The 17,979-nt window shown below is 46.1% G+C and overlaps 1 protein-coding gene across 1 annotated transcript in view; it reads right to left on the bottom strand.

Annotated features, from left to right (window-relative positions):
• ntn1b (netrin 1b) overlaps nt 1-15,825 on the bottom strand; it is a 36,159-nt gene extending 20,334 nt beyond the window's left edge. Inside the window, exons 1-2 of the mRNA XM_061090509.1 lie at nt 15,808-15,825; nt 14,626-15,670 (exon numbers count right to left, since the gene is read on the bottom strand). Of these exons, the coding sequence (XP_060946492.1) occupies nt 14,626-15,667 (1,042 nt within the window). The 5' untranslated portion in view covers nt 15,668-15,670; nt 15,808-15,825. The remainder of the gene's footprint in view (nt 1-14,625; nt 15,671-15,807) is intronic.
• Nucleotides 15,826-17,979: the final 2,154 nt, after the last annotated feature.

Below are 17,979 nucleotides of genomic sequence, written 5' to 3'. Positions count from 1 at the left end.
TTGAAACTAGAGATCAAGACATTATCTCCTGAAGTTATAAATCAACTGAGAGGTCGAGTTATCTTCTCAGACTTCTATAGAAACTGACTCCACAGGCTTTCACAGGTTCCTCTATAAACCTACAGGTGAGCTCTCCACAGTCTGTGACAGGAAACCGGCCCTGAACCTTCTTCAGTGTCCAAACTGATCGTCCAGGTCAGAGGTCAACGAAGCCGCTGAGCCACATCTGCCCTGTGTCGGGACAGATGTTATCAGTCTAATGATGCCATCATGGCCAATTTGTTCCCTGTGGGGAAGTTGTGTCTCCTCCGCGACCGTAACGACACACACACACACAGACACACAATGAGCCATCACTCAGCTCACCTTTCACCCCCGAGGAGCTGCCAAACCACACATGAGGCCATTTTGTGCCCAGAGACCAGATAAGAGATGGAAAAGGGACAAGCTGAGCTAATGAATTGAGCCGTGCTCAGGATGAAAGGCTATCTGAAGCCATCTCCCTCTTCCACCTCAGCCAGGTCTGAGCACGCTGCTGTGTCTGTGGGACTCGCTGCTGCTCGCTGTGTGTGTGTCTGTGTGTGTGTGTGTGTGTGTGTCTCTGTGTGTGTGTCTGTGTGTGTGTGTAGGTATAAACTGGTCTTAATAAAGTTTAGAGCCAAATGTCAGGAGCTGGATTCTGACTGGAAATGTAGAAAAGATCATAAAAAGTCTTGGTGCAACATTTAACAAGGATTATATGAAATGAAAGCTTTACTCTATTATTGTTAATTGAATAATTGCATAAGTAATTTGAGAGGATTAATGCATTCATTCAAAGAAAACATCCTTAATATGTGTGCAAAGATCAGAACTTTGCTTATTTCCTTTCAGAAAAACAAGAATGTGGCAAATACAATGTTGATAAGATGAAATGATATTAAAATCATGACCCTGTGTTCTATTCTCCCACATGTGAAGCATCAAGGTGCAGCAGTGTCGGGTGTGACCTCTTTAAACCGACAGCCTGAGTTCACATCACGCCCACGTACTTAAAACACATCAGCATCTGTAGCCACGTCTGACCTCTGACCCCGGAAGAATTTGCCCACGGCCGTTAAGAATAAGCAACATTTTGGATTGGAAATTACCTTTTTTTAAATGTTTTTTCATTGTTTTTTATTGCAGAGGATGTGGTGTTTCAAATGTTTTCCCGAGCTACACAGTTCATATTTCTGTTGTGTAATTCCTCTAACAAGGTGGTCTCTTGGCCTCCGTCCCCTCTGCTCCAACAGCAGAATTCTCTTAATAGGATCCGTTTGCTGGTTGTCGAGCTTTATTAACAGTTGTGTAAATGTGTGTGTGTGTGAAAGTGTGGTTTCTCTCCTCGCTCTGCTCTCTCTCCCAGAAGTGGGAATAAGTCTCCTTGTTGATTTGCATGCACCCGTCTCACCATGCAGCCCGCGCTGATGTCATGGGGGGGTGGAAGGGGCGTTCCCTCTCTTTACGAGCGCGGCCCTGTGATCTCTGGTGGAGATCAATTAGCTGAGCAATCAGCCCGCCCCCGTACTTTTGTGTGAGTAACTGCCCAGAAACCGTTTGGTTGCCCGGTGACACAAACAGCCGCAGCTCAGCCGGGCGCTGGTCGCTCTCCAGGCTCCTCCTCCACTGTGTGTGTGTGTGTGTGGGGGGGGGGGGGCGGGGGGGTTCATTAGGTAACACACAGTGACCTCAGCTCACACAACACACCACCGGTCTATGTAATATGAGATCAGCTGGTGGAAACGACCTGTTGGTGGTGACTTGGAGAAAACCAGTAGTCACATGCAAACAGGCTTTAATGATCCCTGGCTGATCTACTTATAGAGGGAATAGGTTAAATAGGTTCCTCTATGTGTAGGAGTTACAGGGAAACTTTAATTATATAAAACACTTAAAACAACTTGGTGGACCAAAGTGCTTTACAAAGTAACAGGCACGACAGGAAAACAGCAAAACGTAATATATCATATCATAATTCTGCTGTGATAATAATGTTTTGAACTCTAGAAGGAGGCCAAGGAGAAGAGATGTGATCTAACAATGATTTGCGAGAGAGCGAGCAGAACTAATATGGAGTCGATCACTTCTGGTTACGAGCCTCGTTTCAGGCAAATCCAGGAACAGCTGAGGACAGTTCAGCTGTTTTCAGATGTGAACTCTGGAGAAAGTCCACACAACCTGGTCTGGACTCACTCCAGAGTTTGTCTTTCACACATAAACAACGAAGCAAGAGATGCTGGGCTGTCTTCTACGTGAATGACACCGATCATTCTGAGATATTTCTCTTCTTCTTGTGTTTTTCATGTTGTCACAAACATGCCCGCTCGCTCGTGGTGAATCCTCTGGAGAATCTCCTGCTCTATTCTCACATTATCCAGAGTTTTAACTCGGGCGCTGGCAGGAGAACCTCCAGAGAAAGTCCGGAGCCTCTCTCACTTTGGACACTTCTCCCATGCAGCTCCTCTGGAGAACATCAGGAGATTCTCAGGAGTTCAGTGCAGGTCTGAAAGCAGCTCATCTGTTCCCTGTTTGATCTGAATCATTTCACACATGAGAAGAAAGAATTCTACTGTCTTCCTACCGGCAGCATTCAGTGATTGTGTAATCAGCGATGACCGAAGCTATTCACTCGCTCTCTAAACAGCCGCTGCGAGCTGCTGCCAGTGATAACAAACCCTCTCTTATGAATTATAAAGTATAATATCCGGCACATCTCAGCCCATTTATCCCTTTCTTGTCGTGTTGGAGGCGGGCCAGCGGAGGCGTGGGGGGGCGGACCCCTGGTTCACTTGGTTGGATCGTACGCTGTGTAATTGCACAAGTCTCGCTCCCGGGATCTTTGTTGCACGTCGCCCACTTTCTATCGGCCATTTGTCTTGTCTTTCTTCGCCGTGGAACTCGTTCATTAAAGCAGCGGCGCCGGCAAAAAGGAAAATACCAGCAAACGGGACAGAAAGGACACAAAGAGGAGGTGGATAGGGAAGCGTGTGTTTCTGTGTTTTGTGTAGTCGTTTCTCTTTCTGTTCTCACGGCCTCTCTCGCACCTGATCCTCCCCGAACGTCAGGGGTCAGCTGTGTAGCATTTTGTATTTTCGCCAAATCTTGAATCGAGTCACTTTATCAAACGTGAGGTTTGTTCCCCGAGCGAGCGCCGGAGGAAACCAGGCCGGTCTCAGAACGACCAATTAAAGCATAAAGCTAATGGATCGGTGGAGGAAGTTTCCTGCTGTGACTGGTTGGCAGGAGCTCAGGGCGTTGACCAGGAAATACTTCCTTTTCCTGCGTGCATGTGTGTGTGTGTGTGTGTGTGCGCGTCTGTATCTGTAAATTAAAACGCCTGCTGGGATTATTACCAAAACATTCTCTTGAGTAATAATCTCATAAAAGTGTATTAATTCCTGGTGTTTGTGTTTGATGCCGTGTGTATCTGAAGCTGCAGCGCTCTCTCTCTCTCCCTCTCTCTCTCTCTCTCTCTCTCTCTCTCTCTCTCTCTCTCTCTCTCTCTCTCTCCTCTCTCTCTCTCTCTCTCACAGTGAAGGTGTGGAAACTGCTGCTCCTTTTCCTTCCTCAGCTTTTATTTCCTCCAGTTTATGGGAGAGGTGATGAAAAGGTTCCGCGGTCACGAAGCTCCACAAGCAAATTCTGTTCCCTCTGTTCTGTTTGGAATGGGAAGTGTTTCACTGTGGGTGGAAAGGTCGACTGCATCCACACAAACATGTTGTAAAGAAGTGATTTCCACCTTTTTTCTCCCCAGATGTGTCATGTGACAGTCAGATGAACACAGTTGTCTCACTTCATGACAGACTTAGCGAAGTCCACACATTAACCTTAATGTTTTAAACCATAGTACAAAGAGTTCTTACTTCCGCTCACTATCTAGAAATGAAACTAAAATATCCCAGATACAAAAGCTGCCATCTTGCGCATTGGTCACATAGTCCATCTTTATATAAAGTCTATAACTTAAACTGTTAATTTATTATTTTTAGTGGTTTATTAATGACTTCTTACGTCTAAATAACTTTGTATTTCTTACTCTTTTTGTCTTATGAGTACATTTTGGATAACAGTGGTTTGCATGTTGACACAATAGAAACCTCACTTTATTACCCTCACTGTAATCACCAGCTTGAGGCCGACCTGAATACTTTTGCTTGTATTTACAGTAAAAACCTGACATTACATGAACGCAGGCCTAATTGTACTTGTGGTCAGAATTGATGTTCTCCAGACTGAACCTGAGCTGAACATCTAAACGGGGCCTGGTTGCTTCAGGGCTGGATCCCAGCCGGCGTTGGGCCGAGGTCCAAATCCTTCCCACAGAGCCGAGAGGTTATTTTAACACTCTGGCACGCGGCTCCTCCGCTGTGTTCTCCCGTGCTCGGGGAATAAAGGAGGCGAGGAGCCACTCGGCCGTAAATCATAAACCTGAGGTGACAATCCATCATTCCTCTGGCATGTTTATTGTGCTTTTTTTTGTTTTACACTTTTCTCTAAGGGTCTATTTATAACCAGCCACATCCCCGTGTCAGACATGTCTCTCCCGTGCGGTTTTAGATTGCGTCAAGGATTTAACCCTATAGTTTAATGACAGGAGATCCATGTTCTGCATGCGTCGCTGCTCGTTTTCAACTCAATGGAGGAAATCTAACGAGCAGCACCTCAGGAGAACTGACAGAACCCTGTGCTCCCAGCTCTCAGGACGGGATTGAACGGTGGATAACTGTAGTTATGGAAACACTGAGGGGTCATTGTAAAAGTTGTCTCACTACTGTTTTCATTTTTATTCCAGAGTTTGTCCTGCTGGTTGCTAGGCGGCGTCCAGGACATGGTATTGAGCCGAGGAGGAAAAGGCTTGGTTCTTCCTGCCGCCGGCAATCTGAGCAGGATCCCGCTGACCCTTGACCTCGGTATTAATGACTCAAACAAATCCCCTGGATTGATGGAGACGTCCAGAACCAGGAACCTCAGCCTCCGTCAGTCAAACCGACGTGACTCAACCCTCTGGACTGTTGCATTTAATCTATTTCACTCTCGTTCATCATAACATCAGCTGTTTTTGATATTCACTCTGGAGCTTTTTACTACTCACGGAAACTGTTGCATAATAAATTGTCTTCTGCGGCTCTGAAGGGAGCTTTTCTTCAGTTTAATAGTTTTGGTAATCTTTAGTCTTCATCTGCTTTTACGTCACGAGATCTCTATTGCATCAATTCTGACCAGGTTTCTTTTAAATGTATGATATGTAACCTCGCCCTTGATTGGTCTTTCAATCAAAACAATAACACAAGATGACATTAGTTTAATGACGTCGTAAAGCAACGTTGCCTGATGAGAATCTATCCGGCTGAGACGAACGTGAACTCGCTCTTCCCTCAACGCCGGCCGACAGTCGCTCACTCGTCAAGATGAATTTTGAGACTTTGGAGAATTGAACCCTGCAATCAATAAATAATCCTCAAGGATATTCAGGATTATAATTTAAACGTAACAAGAGACAATGTGTACAACCCAGAGTCCAATGAAATCCTGACCAGACGCTGTTGCCACCTCTGTATCTTCCTCTTCCCTCTGTTCCGTGTGACGGCTCCATTGTTTAGGTGTTTTCAGATCTGCTCTTGTCTCTGCTGAACACAAAAACCTGCTGTAACAGACGCCAGGCTCTGCAGGCGTGTTGTACATCACGTTGTAATCTGACATGGTCGTCGGGCCCGCTGCTCTGAGGTCATTCTTTCTCCCAGCTGCCTCTCTGAGTGGGAACCAGACACGCTGCGCTATCTCGGACTTGCTATCATGAGAAATTGCGTCTCACTGTCTGTGTAAATAAACCCAATGCACACACATGCACACGTGTGAGCAGGTTACGAGCTGTGGGAGTTCACATCGCACGCTCAGCCCCTGAAGGATCTGCAGAGACGAGAGGGAAGCGTCTGATGTCGGGAGAGGAAGGAAGTGACTTTCTGCTGTTTGGTTCTGAGCGTGTGAAGGAGCCGTGAGTCATCTGCTCCACAGAAGCTGAGCTGGACACCAGACGACAATAGGATGGGAACAGGCGGTACACTGCGGAGGGGCTGGACCCTAACCCTGTGAGAACCCACATGTCTGAGTGAGAGCCGCTGGACTTTCTCCGGTCTGCCACCCTGAGTAAAAACTGCGGAGGTTGTCCTGATGATAAGATGTGGGCAAACGGCAGGAGATTCTCTGGAAGATTCACCGCGAGCAAGTGGGCGTGTTCATGATGTTTCTAACACGTGACGGAAACAAGACAAGAAGAAAACAAATATCTCAGGAGGAATAAGAGGAGCTGTGAACCTAGAAGACAGACGGAAATGTCAAGAGAGCTTTTGGTGATGAAGGCTCCGGAGATTTCTCCTGCTTTTCCTTTTCTTATGTGTGAAAGGCAAACTGCGAGTTCCTGTCTCAGACATCTTCTGTCTACATGTGCACAAACACCGGTAGAGTTATGGAAGAGTACAGGAGCGCCGGTTTAATCCTCCGCCTGTGGATGCTCTGATGCTCCTGCTCGGACCAGGAGTTCGGCCTCAATCACAAACACAGTGTGCAAAGAGACAACTGCTGAATTGATGAATCCCCAGGTTTTCTCTCCTCCGAGCGGAAACACAGAACTCTGGGATATTTATGGTCATGTGGGGACCGATGTGCGGTGGTCGGTGTTCTCCTCCCGCCCCCATTCATCCTGCGGAATATCCCCTCAGATCCAATAAGTGGTTCCTCGTTCTCACCGAGAGAAGAATTGGTCACAGGGGGACGTGAGAGATGGAGACGGAGCCCGGGAGGAAGTAGGAATCCATTATATGGCAGAGCAGGCCCACGCAGATTTAATATGGAAAAATAAATATGAAACAGGAAGAAGAAAACTCCCTTTTCGAGGCTTCGAGGCGTCTACACTTTCTTTGTTTGAGTGTGAAGCAGCAGTCACGTTTAATGTACATATTGTTATTGAGTAGAGGAGTGAAATTAAACCTCTGAGCTGCAGAAAATTCCCTTCTAACAAGTGTCAACACTATAATTGATCCAGTTGTCATCTTTGTGGTCCAGTGAAAAGACGCCCAGCAGGGAGGATGGTACGAGCCAAAGGAGCTGCAGGGTTTCTTAATGCTTTTGGGGGGGGGGGGCGGTAAGTCGGGTAAGCGACACAGAGGAAGCGTGTGGGCGTGTAAGCGGCGCTGTCACTGAGCCGGCTGGGTCGGGTGGCAGCGCAGCGGGGGGGGGCTGGCTGCGGATCTGAAGCTGAGCCGCGGAGCGTGTCACTCCTCTGGCCCGGTGCTCACTTCCCAGCCTCCCCTTCTTCAGGGCCTCAAAGGGGGGTGGGGGGGCTCGACGTGCACTAGGTGGTCCTGATGCCACCGTGCAAGTCCCAGCCCTGGGCAGCGCCGCGTGGACGGACGGTGACTCTGGCCTCAGAGGTTAGGATCCACACTTCAGGAGACAATGAGGCAAGAAAACGTCCGTACACATCCAGACTCAGAGATAAACTAGACTAAAAAACTAAAACCTGTGCTAAATAGTCTTCAACTCTCCATATGTCAAGCTGCTCATAAGCATAAGATCCAGTTTAAAGCATGTGCAAAAGTTGATCAAACAATAATCCAGCAATAAACCTGATTAACTGTCACTACACAACCTTTCGTTTCATTGGTTCATCGCTGTCAGAGAAGTCGTCTTCAAGCAGTTGCCAGGGTTAGGGTTAGTGTGTTTTGGGGGCGGAGCTTTGATGAGAGGAGCCAATGGGACGGGACGTATCGTTAGCATTTTAGTTTTTAAGATTAGCCTGCTCCTGCTTCTCCAGGATTACCAACCCTAGCTTTAATAACTGAAGGTTTTCCAGTTGAATGAAGTTGGTCTGAAATGTGACTAAAAATAAAATGTCAGGATAAGATTGCTGGGAGAAAATCCGTGTGACAATAAAGATTGATATGCATATAATTTAAAATAACTATCCATGACTTTCCATGTCTCTAAATTCAGCTCATCTGTCTCCGATGACAAACTTCGACATCGTGCGACAAAACAGTTTTATCCTGCAACTAATCCGGTAAAGACAGATGGAAAGTTATTGAGGCTCATTAATGCGCATTAAAAATAATTGAATGTTTCTTTTTGTTATTGTTAAATGTGCATCATGTTCCTGGGAGTTTTGTCGTGTTCATATCTGTCCATATCTTCATGTCTTCATTCATGGCGTGATGTCCTACAGCTCATGCATGAAGGACACGAACATTAAATCAAAGCAGAACGCGCTCTTCTCAAAACATTGAGTCACTTCTCCGCGCTGCCGTCCACATCACAGCAGAACAACATTTTTTGCAGTATGCTCTTAAAAAGCCCGAGTGAAACCTTTTCTGGCTCGGAACGTCTCGTCTGTCTTGAATTATGAGCTCAACAAAACAAAAATCCTCAAAACATGCAGCCTGTACCCAGAGGACACGGGATCGTAGCAGAGCGATGGATGTTTTTCTGCACGTCTTTGTTTTTACGTCCACAGAGAAACTCTCACCAGAGACACTTCGCTGTGAAGTCCAGTTTGAAAAGTGTTGCTGTGGAATCGTGAGCGAGTTATCAGGATGTTTCTGGACACGCTACATATCCTGTGATAACTGTCGGCATGTGACCAGACACGGAGAATACTCTTAATCACAGAAACGTAGGTTATAGTTCTACGGCACAATCATATACACTGTACACGCCGTAGCACATTAATTGCATATATTGCATCTCCTTTTTTCCCATAGGGTACGAAAGATAATTACTTCTGAAAGGGGTAGATGACAAAAGGGGGGGGTGGGTGGTGTAGTTTTTCATTTTGCTGAAGGGCTCGTTTTCCCTATCTTCAGATTTTTATCATGAAAACCTAAGAAGTCGGCGATAAATGATGATTTATTGTGCACACGGGGTCACGGGGGTGGGGGGGGGGGCACAGTGACAAGCAGAGGACAACAGTCCTCAGCTTGTGGGGCAAACACAGAGAGGCAGATTGCACTGGATAACATTCCCTGGATGTTTTTCTAAATAGTTACATCTCAATCCATTTTTTAAATCACCATTGTTGTTTGCTGCCAAAAAGTAGAATGTGTCCTAATTAATTGTCCTGAAATATCTTTGGACAATAAATAGTGAGTAGAGGATTCACCGTTTTCTTTAATATGACATTTTGTGATTTTAGTTTAGTGAAATTCAGATTTGGACAATTCAGGATCTCACAATCTACATCCGATATGATATGACAAAGCACAGGTCAACGAACGAACAGAGGTCGGTGAAGGACATCAAGATAAAGATGAAGGAGGTAAAATAAATAACAATAATGTGTAATCAGTGATAAAACCGGTCGTTTAAAATAACCACTGTCTGAGTTTAGTAGCCTGAGAGCAGATGGAAAGATTTGTTGTCCCATTTCGTTTTTATGGTTTAAACGTGAGCTGCACCCTCAGAAAAAGGGAAGCCGAGGTGTCTTGATCGCCCCCTAGTGGCTGGATGCGTTTGTATCTGGGATGTTTTGGCTTCATTTCTGAATAGTGGGAGAAGGTGGAGACGTTCATCTTTATATGCAGTCTGTGATCAGTGCTGTTGTGGTATTGTCGGTATGTGGAGTTTTTCTTTATGTTGAGGGGAGTGTTTAAGTTTTTAAGAGAATAGAACCTTTCCTGCTTTGTGCCACCATGTAGAGTCTCAGTTCATCCTTGTAAACACGGACTCTACGATGTCAATCTGACGGAACCTTGAACAATAGGAACTGATTGGCGCAGCAGGTCGTGGCAGGAGGACGATCTTCAGACGATTGTCCTCGACACAGTTTCCACAAAGTCCATCTCCAGCCTTCTGAGGCAGGTTCAGCTCAGCTGGTCTCCAGAGGACGCTCACACGCCAGAGCTGTGTTAACAGAGTTACATCCTCGTCTCGTGTTTGGAAGGAAAACACATGTGGGTCTGATTCATCTTTGATTTTTTTTGCTGATTGAAACCGATTTCAGACTATTTGAGTTTCCTCCCCCGTGAGGCCGAGCCGTCCTCGAGCCGTGAGACGTTCTAGACGACTGAGACTCGTCCGTCCATCGAACTGCTTCTCTGCCCCTGCTGCGTTTTCCAAGGAGGTCTGAGAATTCCTCACCTGCATCCCACCTGGTTCCTATTACTCCACATTCCCACCCTGGTATCTCATCCTCTTTACACACTATTCTTACACTATGATGATCAGTCCCTGGTCTTATTTGGATCCTTTGCACAACACATCTGACTGTAACTCAGTTTGCTGTCGGACCTGAGGGAGAATGAGTCGACTAATGTGAAACCAAACAAACAACCCACAACAAGAGCAAGACGATCACATCACATTTGTTTGTTTTCATTGTTTCTCCTGCATGACCAGAGTCTGCTTTTCATTCTAACTACTGTAAGAACTTATTTCTGTCACGTGAACCGAGGTTCTCTTATTAAAGTGGAACCTCATTCCTACGTTTCTGCTGAAGCAACTTTTCAATAGTTATCTTGTTTGTCTACGACTCGAGAAGCAGCTCACACACTTTTGCGACATGTTTAATTAGAGGGTGTTGACATTCTTCAAATATATATAACTGTCATGAAGTTCCCCAGCGTGGAATCAATAAACTTTTGTCTTATGACATAGAGACGTCCTCCAAACGCCAACTTTTCATTTCAGCACTGTAAAAAAATGCTTTCGCAATATTTCTGGTGTTTTTTTATATTCTTAATTTGAAGATGCTCAAAAGGTTAAATGCTGAATCCCTTTTTTCATCTTTATAATAACTTTATCACATCATGAATATGGGTGAGGATCCTTAACTTTGCTAATGCAGCACGAGGTCATTATACAATATGCATTAATTGAATATAAACTACATATTCTTTACATACACACTCTACGGCCCAAATGCTCAGACTTTTGGACTCCACTGTGTATATATATATATATAAATGTGTATAGACATAAGTGAGACAGTGAAACTCAGTAAAACTTCTATACCAAGAAAGTCTATGACATCATGCTTTTCATGGGCCGCTGCTGTGGAGCTGAATGAGACCCAGATGGTGAACAGGGCCCGGCCCAACCTGGCAACACGGGGGGGGGGGGGGGTCGGTGGTCCCGCTCAGACACAAAGACACAGACCGGTCGGTAGGTTCGCAGTGCGCCTCCCTAAAGGCTTCTTGGGATTTTAAATCTTTGTGGCTGAACCGTAAACCAAACCGTGTAAAAGTTGTGACCTTGTAGATTTAGGAGCAGATTCAGGTTTGATCTCCGGGTCGGAGCTCGGACAGAAAACAAGATGTTTACTCAAAGCAGTTGTCTGGACTGACTCTATGCGTCTACACGAGTGATTCCCAACCGCAGGAAACGAGGAAAGATCAAGAGTTGCTCAGGGAATCACCCACAATCCACTGAGCCCCCCCAAGTGTCTCTTTAGGAGTTCATGTCTGAAGCCAGAGAAGAAGAACAGACGTGTGGAGGTTGCTTTGCAGGAACGTGTTCCCTGAATGCTCATCTCAAGTGGAAGGAAAACCCGTCTGATCGGACCCCCGGCCGACGCTCAGACCTCGTGGCACGGGGACAACAAAAACAAGCGTGGAAATTGGACAAGTGCAAAATTACACGTATGAGTGGCCGAGGCTTTACCTTCTCTCAACTCGCCTCAAAACCCACTTGGCAAGCAGCAGTTTTCCCACAGTTCCCTTCACAGCCCATCAGTCAGGCCGCAGAGGAGCGGGGGGGTGGCTTGACTGTCAGGGGTCAGTGCCACGCTGAACATGGAGAGAATATGAAGCAGCTGCCCGGGGACAGGAGCGCCTGACGTGTGTGTGTGTGGGGGGGTGTGTGGCAACCCCCTTCATTCCTTTACATAAATGATTATAGGTCGTGGTCAAACATTATCGTGAATAAATTAATTAAAAAGATGTTCGTTTGTGTGTTTTAGACACGTGTGAATGTGGAGGCAGACTGGGAATCAGCTTCTTGTGACAGAATTTAAAATTAAAGTTCTTGGCAATAGTCAAATAAATAATCAAAATGTGTGAAGAGACAGTTGACGCATCTGCAAAAAAGACGTGTGAAAGGAAGCTCAAACTTTCTAGAAAAGAGCAACACATTAAAGAAACAGACACACAAACAGACCTGCACTGACTCCGGATCCAGAGTTCATGTCTGAAAACAGCTGAAGACTCTAAACATTCATGATTTTACTTTGTGTCTCTTTAAATAAAGATTGTTTTTCATCTCATTTTGCACTTTGCACTGTGTTTCTCTTTTTAAGCAGGAGTGTGCACTGGGACTGTACCTGACAGGTCCTCAACTAACAAGCCAACTGGGTGGGAGGACAATCAGATTGCATGGTGGACCTCATGCCACCCATCTGACCCGGCCTGACTCGGCTTGGCCCGGCTCGGCCTGGTCCTGCTCTCCTGGATGTATTTGTAAGTCATGCAGCTCCACTCGATAGGAATGTGGGAGCTGTCGCCGCGGCTGCCAACACAAATGCCTTTTGACAAGATGATGGCAGCCCTGCGTGTAGAGTCATGGGAAACCGACTTTGTCTCCGACTCGCTTGATGCCTGCCGCCAGTGAGTGAAACCAGCTCCTCTCCCAGAACCACACCTCCCGTCTCATTCTCCTCTCGGCATCCTCGTGTCCTCACTGCCGGGAGGAGACGTCCAGACGGATCATCAGCACCATCCCCTCCGCCGGGGGGCCACACACACTCAATGGAAACCACCCCTGCCCCCCCTCGGGTCGTCCTCTTTCATGCTAAGGTGTCAGACCACCCTCATTACCTCCTCTTTGGACAACAGGCCCAGCCTGGCTTTTCTGAGGTTTTTATGTGATGACACTGCTCACACACAAGAAGGCGAGATGGTGAAAGGGGGCCGGGGCTGGGGAAGGGGAAGGGGGGGGTCTCCTGCTGACAGCACGATGGATGCCACAAGTGACAAGCTTTTGTTTCAGTAAAATACACTGGCATGTTGGCTTTGCTGGGGCGAGAGGCGGAGGCCAAGGGGAACAACTTGTTCACTTGTTCCGGGTGGTTGAGCAAACCATGGCAGTGTTGGAACTTGTTACTTTTCCAGGTTTGTTTCAACACGGCTCAGGGGGCTTGAGCTGTTGATATAACCCCCCCACCCCAACCCACCCCAAGCTCTGTTGAAAATAGGCATCACAGCAAATACACCCTCTCTTAGTCCTGCTGGTGCTGCTGGTGCTGCTGGTGCTGCTGGTGCTGCTGGTGCTGCTGGTGCTACAATACAAAAACTCAGATCTGGCTTCCACTGACCTCGCTCCTCTTTGTCCTCCTCCCTGAATAGTTCACTGGCTCCAAAGTGGCAGTTTATACTCGATGTGCCAGAAATGTCAATAAAACCGCCCTAATCGCCCATCCAATCTGTAATAGCACCTGCTTATGGAAACACAACACGCCCCTGCAGTCTATCGCCGCAGCTGCAAGGTTTCCTTCCCACTAAAGCGCGACTACAGTCGGAAACACGGGTCACAACGCAATTACACAGCGGGACAGGCGCACTTTGTTTGGGCCAAATGACTTCCTCTCCTTTCTCTTTCTGCTCAGGAATTTTTGTTTTTGTGGATGTTGATAAAAATCAAAAGGTTCAACAAAATGCACACAAAGAACTGGTGCTAGTGAATAAAAATGAGAAATGCAGCTTCTGAAATCCAGGGTTTCATCTGGACATGAAGGAAACATTTGAACAATGTCTACTATGAGTCAGGTGAAGGGTTTGTTTCTGTAAAAAGGCTGACCTTATATTGATAAATATAACATGAATTGATATTTAATTTATATATATATTTATTTAAACGACTTTTATTTAGTTTATTTAGTTATAATTAAGTTATATCACATTTGTCTACATTTACAACCAATTTATATAAATATCTGCCACATTTTCCTTTATTTGAAGTTGATGCTACCACCAATTAGATGTGTGTATTAATTTCGTTTAACATCATAGAGTTAATTTAATTTGAATAACGTTTTAAAAATGTTATTATTACTTTACAGTTGAGGTGGTGCGGTTTCAAATCGAGGCCTCATCTCTCTTCATTTAATTATTTGACCACAAATTAGTTTAACTCTGCGTCTAAATACAGTTAAAAAAAAGCTAATTTAGGATTATCATAATTTCAGACACGAGATGTTTCTGTATTTCATTCCCAGCAAGAAGAAATGCTAAAAATAAGATTCCCATTAACGAATAAAACAACTGGCCGGTGCGTAATTCCTGTGCGTAAAAGCTGTGCCAAGTGGAAAGTGGCTGATTTCTAACAACATCTCTCACATGAATGTGCAGATTTAATTTAGTGCAGGTCAGTTTTAAACTCTACAGCAGCTCCACACTGAATCGAGGATTCCCAGCAAGAAGAAATGGTTAATACAAAATTCCCATTAACGAATAAACAACTGGCCGGTGCGTAATTTCTGTGCGTAAAAGCTGTGCCAAGTTGAAAGTGGCTGATTTCTAACAACATCTCTCACATGAATATGCAGATTTAATTTAGTGCAGATTCTTGCAGATTCTGCAGCAGCTCCACACTGAATTAAGGACATCACGCAGAGACACTCACCCACGCACTCGTTGGCTTCCCGGGCCGTTGCGCGCTGCCACGGCCGGTCGTAGTGGAACGGTTTGCACCTGTCGCACTCCGGTCCCGCCGTGTTGTGCTTGCACTCGCACACCAGGTTCCCTTCCCGGTCCTTCACGCACTTGGACGCGTGCCCGTTGCACTTGCACCTCCCGCCGACCTGCAGGTCCGACACCGCGTAAAAGTAGGAGTCGCGCGCCAGCTCCGAGTCGTCCTCGTTCTCGTCCCCGAAGGTGTGCAGCCGGCTGAAGGTCACCTTGATGTCCGTGGCCGTCACCCAGTCCTGCAGCACCGGGGAGTTGTCGAAGTCGTGCGCGGAGGGTCTCCCGTCCAGGGTGCTGAAGGCGATGAGCCCCCCGGTGAGGGGGTGCATGTCGGTGTGGGAGTCCGTGCAGATGGCCTCCTGCTCGTTCTGCTTGGTGATGGCCGCCTTGTTCTGCCGGTTGTACATCTTCTTGCACTGCGTGGAGTAATACTGGAAGGGCACCCAGGACTTGCCGTAGTCCATGGACTTGTAGATGGCCATGGACTCGGGTCTGGGTGAGCAGAACTGCAGGCTCACGTAGGTGACCTCGAACTTCTTGCCCAGGGACAAGGTGAGGGTGACGTTCTGCGGGAACTGCATGTAGTTCTCCGACTGCCAGCAGGTGAGGTTGTGCGGGTTGTTGAGGTCCGTGAGGTACGCGGGTGGATGCGACTTCTTGGGGTCCAGGGCGTCGCAGCTGTGGCAGTCCCGGGACCGGTCCTCTCCCTTCTCGGCCACCACGCAGTACCTGGAGGCCGGGCTGCCGCAGGTGCTGGACACGCGCACGTCCTTCCCGAACGCGGAGTTGACGAAGTCCGGGATGCACCTCCTCGGGTTCCCGTGCTCGTCGCTGCACGGGTCCGGAGGAGAGGACTGCGCCGCGAACATGCTCAGCCCGTACCCGGCGAACACCCCTCGGGTCAGGGCGGACACGGACACCAAGGTGAGCCAGAGCTCCAGGAGCATCTGCATTGTAATCCGTGCGCCGCAGGGACTCATGCGCTGCAAGGCAAGGGAGACAACACAACACAACACAAAGTCAGTGCAAGGGACCAGTGATGCACACGAAGCGTGAAACAATACAAAATGTGTGTAAAATAATCTTACGAGGGAAAGAAAACTCCACCCAGGACTCTAGCTCCGAATAAACTCCTCAGTCTGAAAGTGAAGCGCAACTACTGAGAACGTGGAGCAACAACTGATGGAACTCCTGCGGGTCCTTCCCCCCCCACCCTCTCTCCTTTCAACTGATTCTAAATAAAATTAAGATGTGGCAGATGCCCAGCTGGCTCCGAGTCCTGCTCCGTCTCAGTCACAGTCACACCTCTGTCCACCTCTATCTGTGTCTGTCCCATTCCCTCCCTGTGGATCTGCAGGAGAAAGGGGGTTCCACTGATCCGGAGGACAGGAGCCTGGTGGGTGTCTCTGCGCAGGGACGAGGGGACAGCGACATCTCCTGGTGGGAAAGGTCAACTACAAGCCAAGAGACCTGTGTCCTGCAAATTCCATCATTTGATTTGAAGAAGTGCTAGAGATGCACGTTCATCTCCAGCCTTTACAACAGGACGTGTTTTGGTTGTATAATCACAACAGATCCACAGATTGATGATCTGCACATGTTTTAATTAAGGAAATCATCAGATATTATTATAAACTTTTAGGAAATGTTCCAAAATACATGACATCTTCCTTGCATGTGCATTTTTTAAAATTTTGTCCATGTTGCTACATTTAATGCACATTTCTGCAGCTCTTACATATGTATGTTATATATTTAATTTATAATTTGTCGCATAAATGTTTTTATGAGCATTTCACAACAGGTTAACTGTACTTCTAAGCATCTACATTTCACAAATTCATATTTTTTACACCTTACCCCTTTAATGGGTTTGAATAGAATTTTTTCAATAAAATTGATTGCCGTCACATTAGAGCTTAAATAACACAATTTCATGTATATATTTCATATTGTTGCTCATTTTACAGTTTGTATTTATTCCACTTTGCGTTCACACATCTACACATTTACCAGCTTCTGTAAAAACTCTTAAAGAGTGTGTTATACAATGATTTAACTCATTGGGTTGTTGCTATATTCCCTGGGACACATCACGTCTGACTCACACGACTCGACCTCCTCTCTCATCTCAGTAGTTTTATTTATTTGTCACATATTAAAGAAGAAAAATCATTAATTCCTACTCTATCTAAAGCATAAAGATTCTCTTATGTATGGTTATGTATTTTTCAGTTTATGTTTATCAATGGAATTTGATAAATACGCAATGCAAATATTCACACTGCACAATATTAACAGTTCACAAACAATAGTAAAACGTGCAAACTTGTATATTATAGTACTGTATTTCTTTATTTTACTTTACTTTTCATATTAATATAAATCATGAGTCTGAAATCAACTGAAACAAATAGGCCGTGGTGCAGATGGTCGACCTATTTCCACTTTACAACTGAAACTTACAACATGATGCAAACATTTACATTAAATTCAAGTCGATCATCACATAAAGTTTGTCGTCTCATATTCTCTATGAGGGTGTGTGGTGTTCTGGAGCAGTTCTTGGGTCAGAACTGGTCATGGTACTGGTCACTGGTAGAACTGGGAACCAGCTCAGCCTTCAACACTGGTTCAGTTCCTGTTTTGCAGCACACGCTCTCTGGGCTGAGCAGTCTGAGGATCGAGTTCAGACGAGCACCAGCAGAGGAGGATGTTTTCTCTGCGTCGTTTCCCTCCACTCGCTCACATGTGGTCGATCGGAGATGATGTAGGACGCTGATAACTGCACTTCAAGGTAAGAGATGAGTCTCTCTCTCACTTTCTCTCTTCCTCCCTCTCTCTCTCTCACTCTCTCTCTCTCTCTGTCTATTAAGTAATTCTTTATTTCTTACTTGATGTTTCAACACATCTGCAGAACATGTCCAGTGTGTGTCTGTATCACAAGTCATCAGCTGGCCACAGTATGAAGATATCGTTTGTTATCACTTCACCATCTCCTCTTATAAGACCCAGCCTCTTGTTGCTCAACTCTCATCCAACCCAACTGCAAAGAGGTTTTTCAAGCTTTGCACATTTCCTGTTCCCCTTCTAACAACATCTGCCTGAAGCCGATGTCGCTGCACGCAGGATTACACAGAGTCCAAGATGTTTGCTGAAGTGTTTAACTGGTTGGGGAAGCGTTGAAAAAAGGTAGTTTGGATTTTATTGAAAGTTACTGATTTCAACCTGTTTGTCTTTGGGAAGCTTCACATCCTCTTTTCCTCCTCGAGCATCATGACTCAGTTTCTTC

The sequence above is a fragment of the Limanda limanda genome, chromosome 17, assembly GCF_963576545.1.
Source record: "Limanda limanda chromosome 17, fLimLim1.1, whole genome shotgun sequence".
NCBI classification, from domain to species: domain Eukaryota; kingdom Metazoa; phylum Chordata; class Actinopteri; order Pleuronectiformes; family Pleuronectidae; genus Limanda; species Limanda limanda.
The sequence above is the reverse complement of the archived record's forward strand: the minus strand, read 5'-3'. Positions and strand labels throughout refer to the sequence as shown.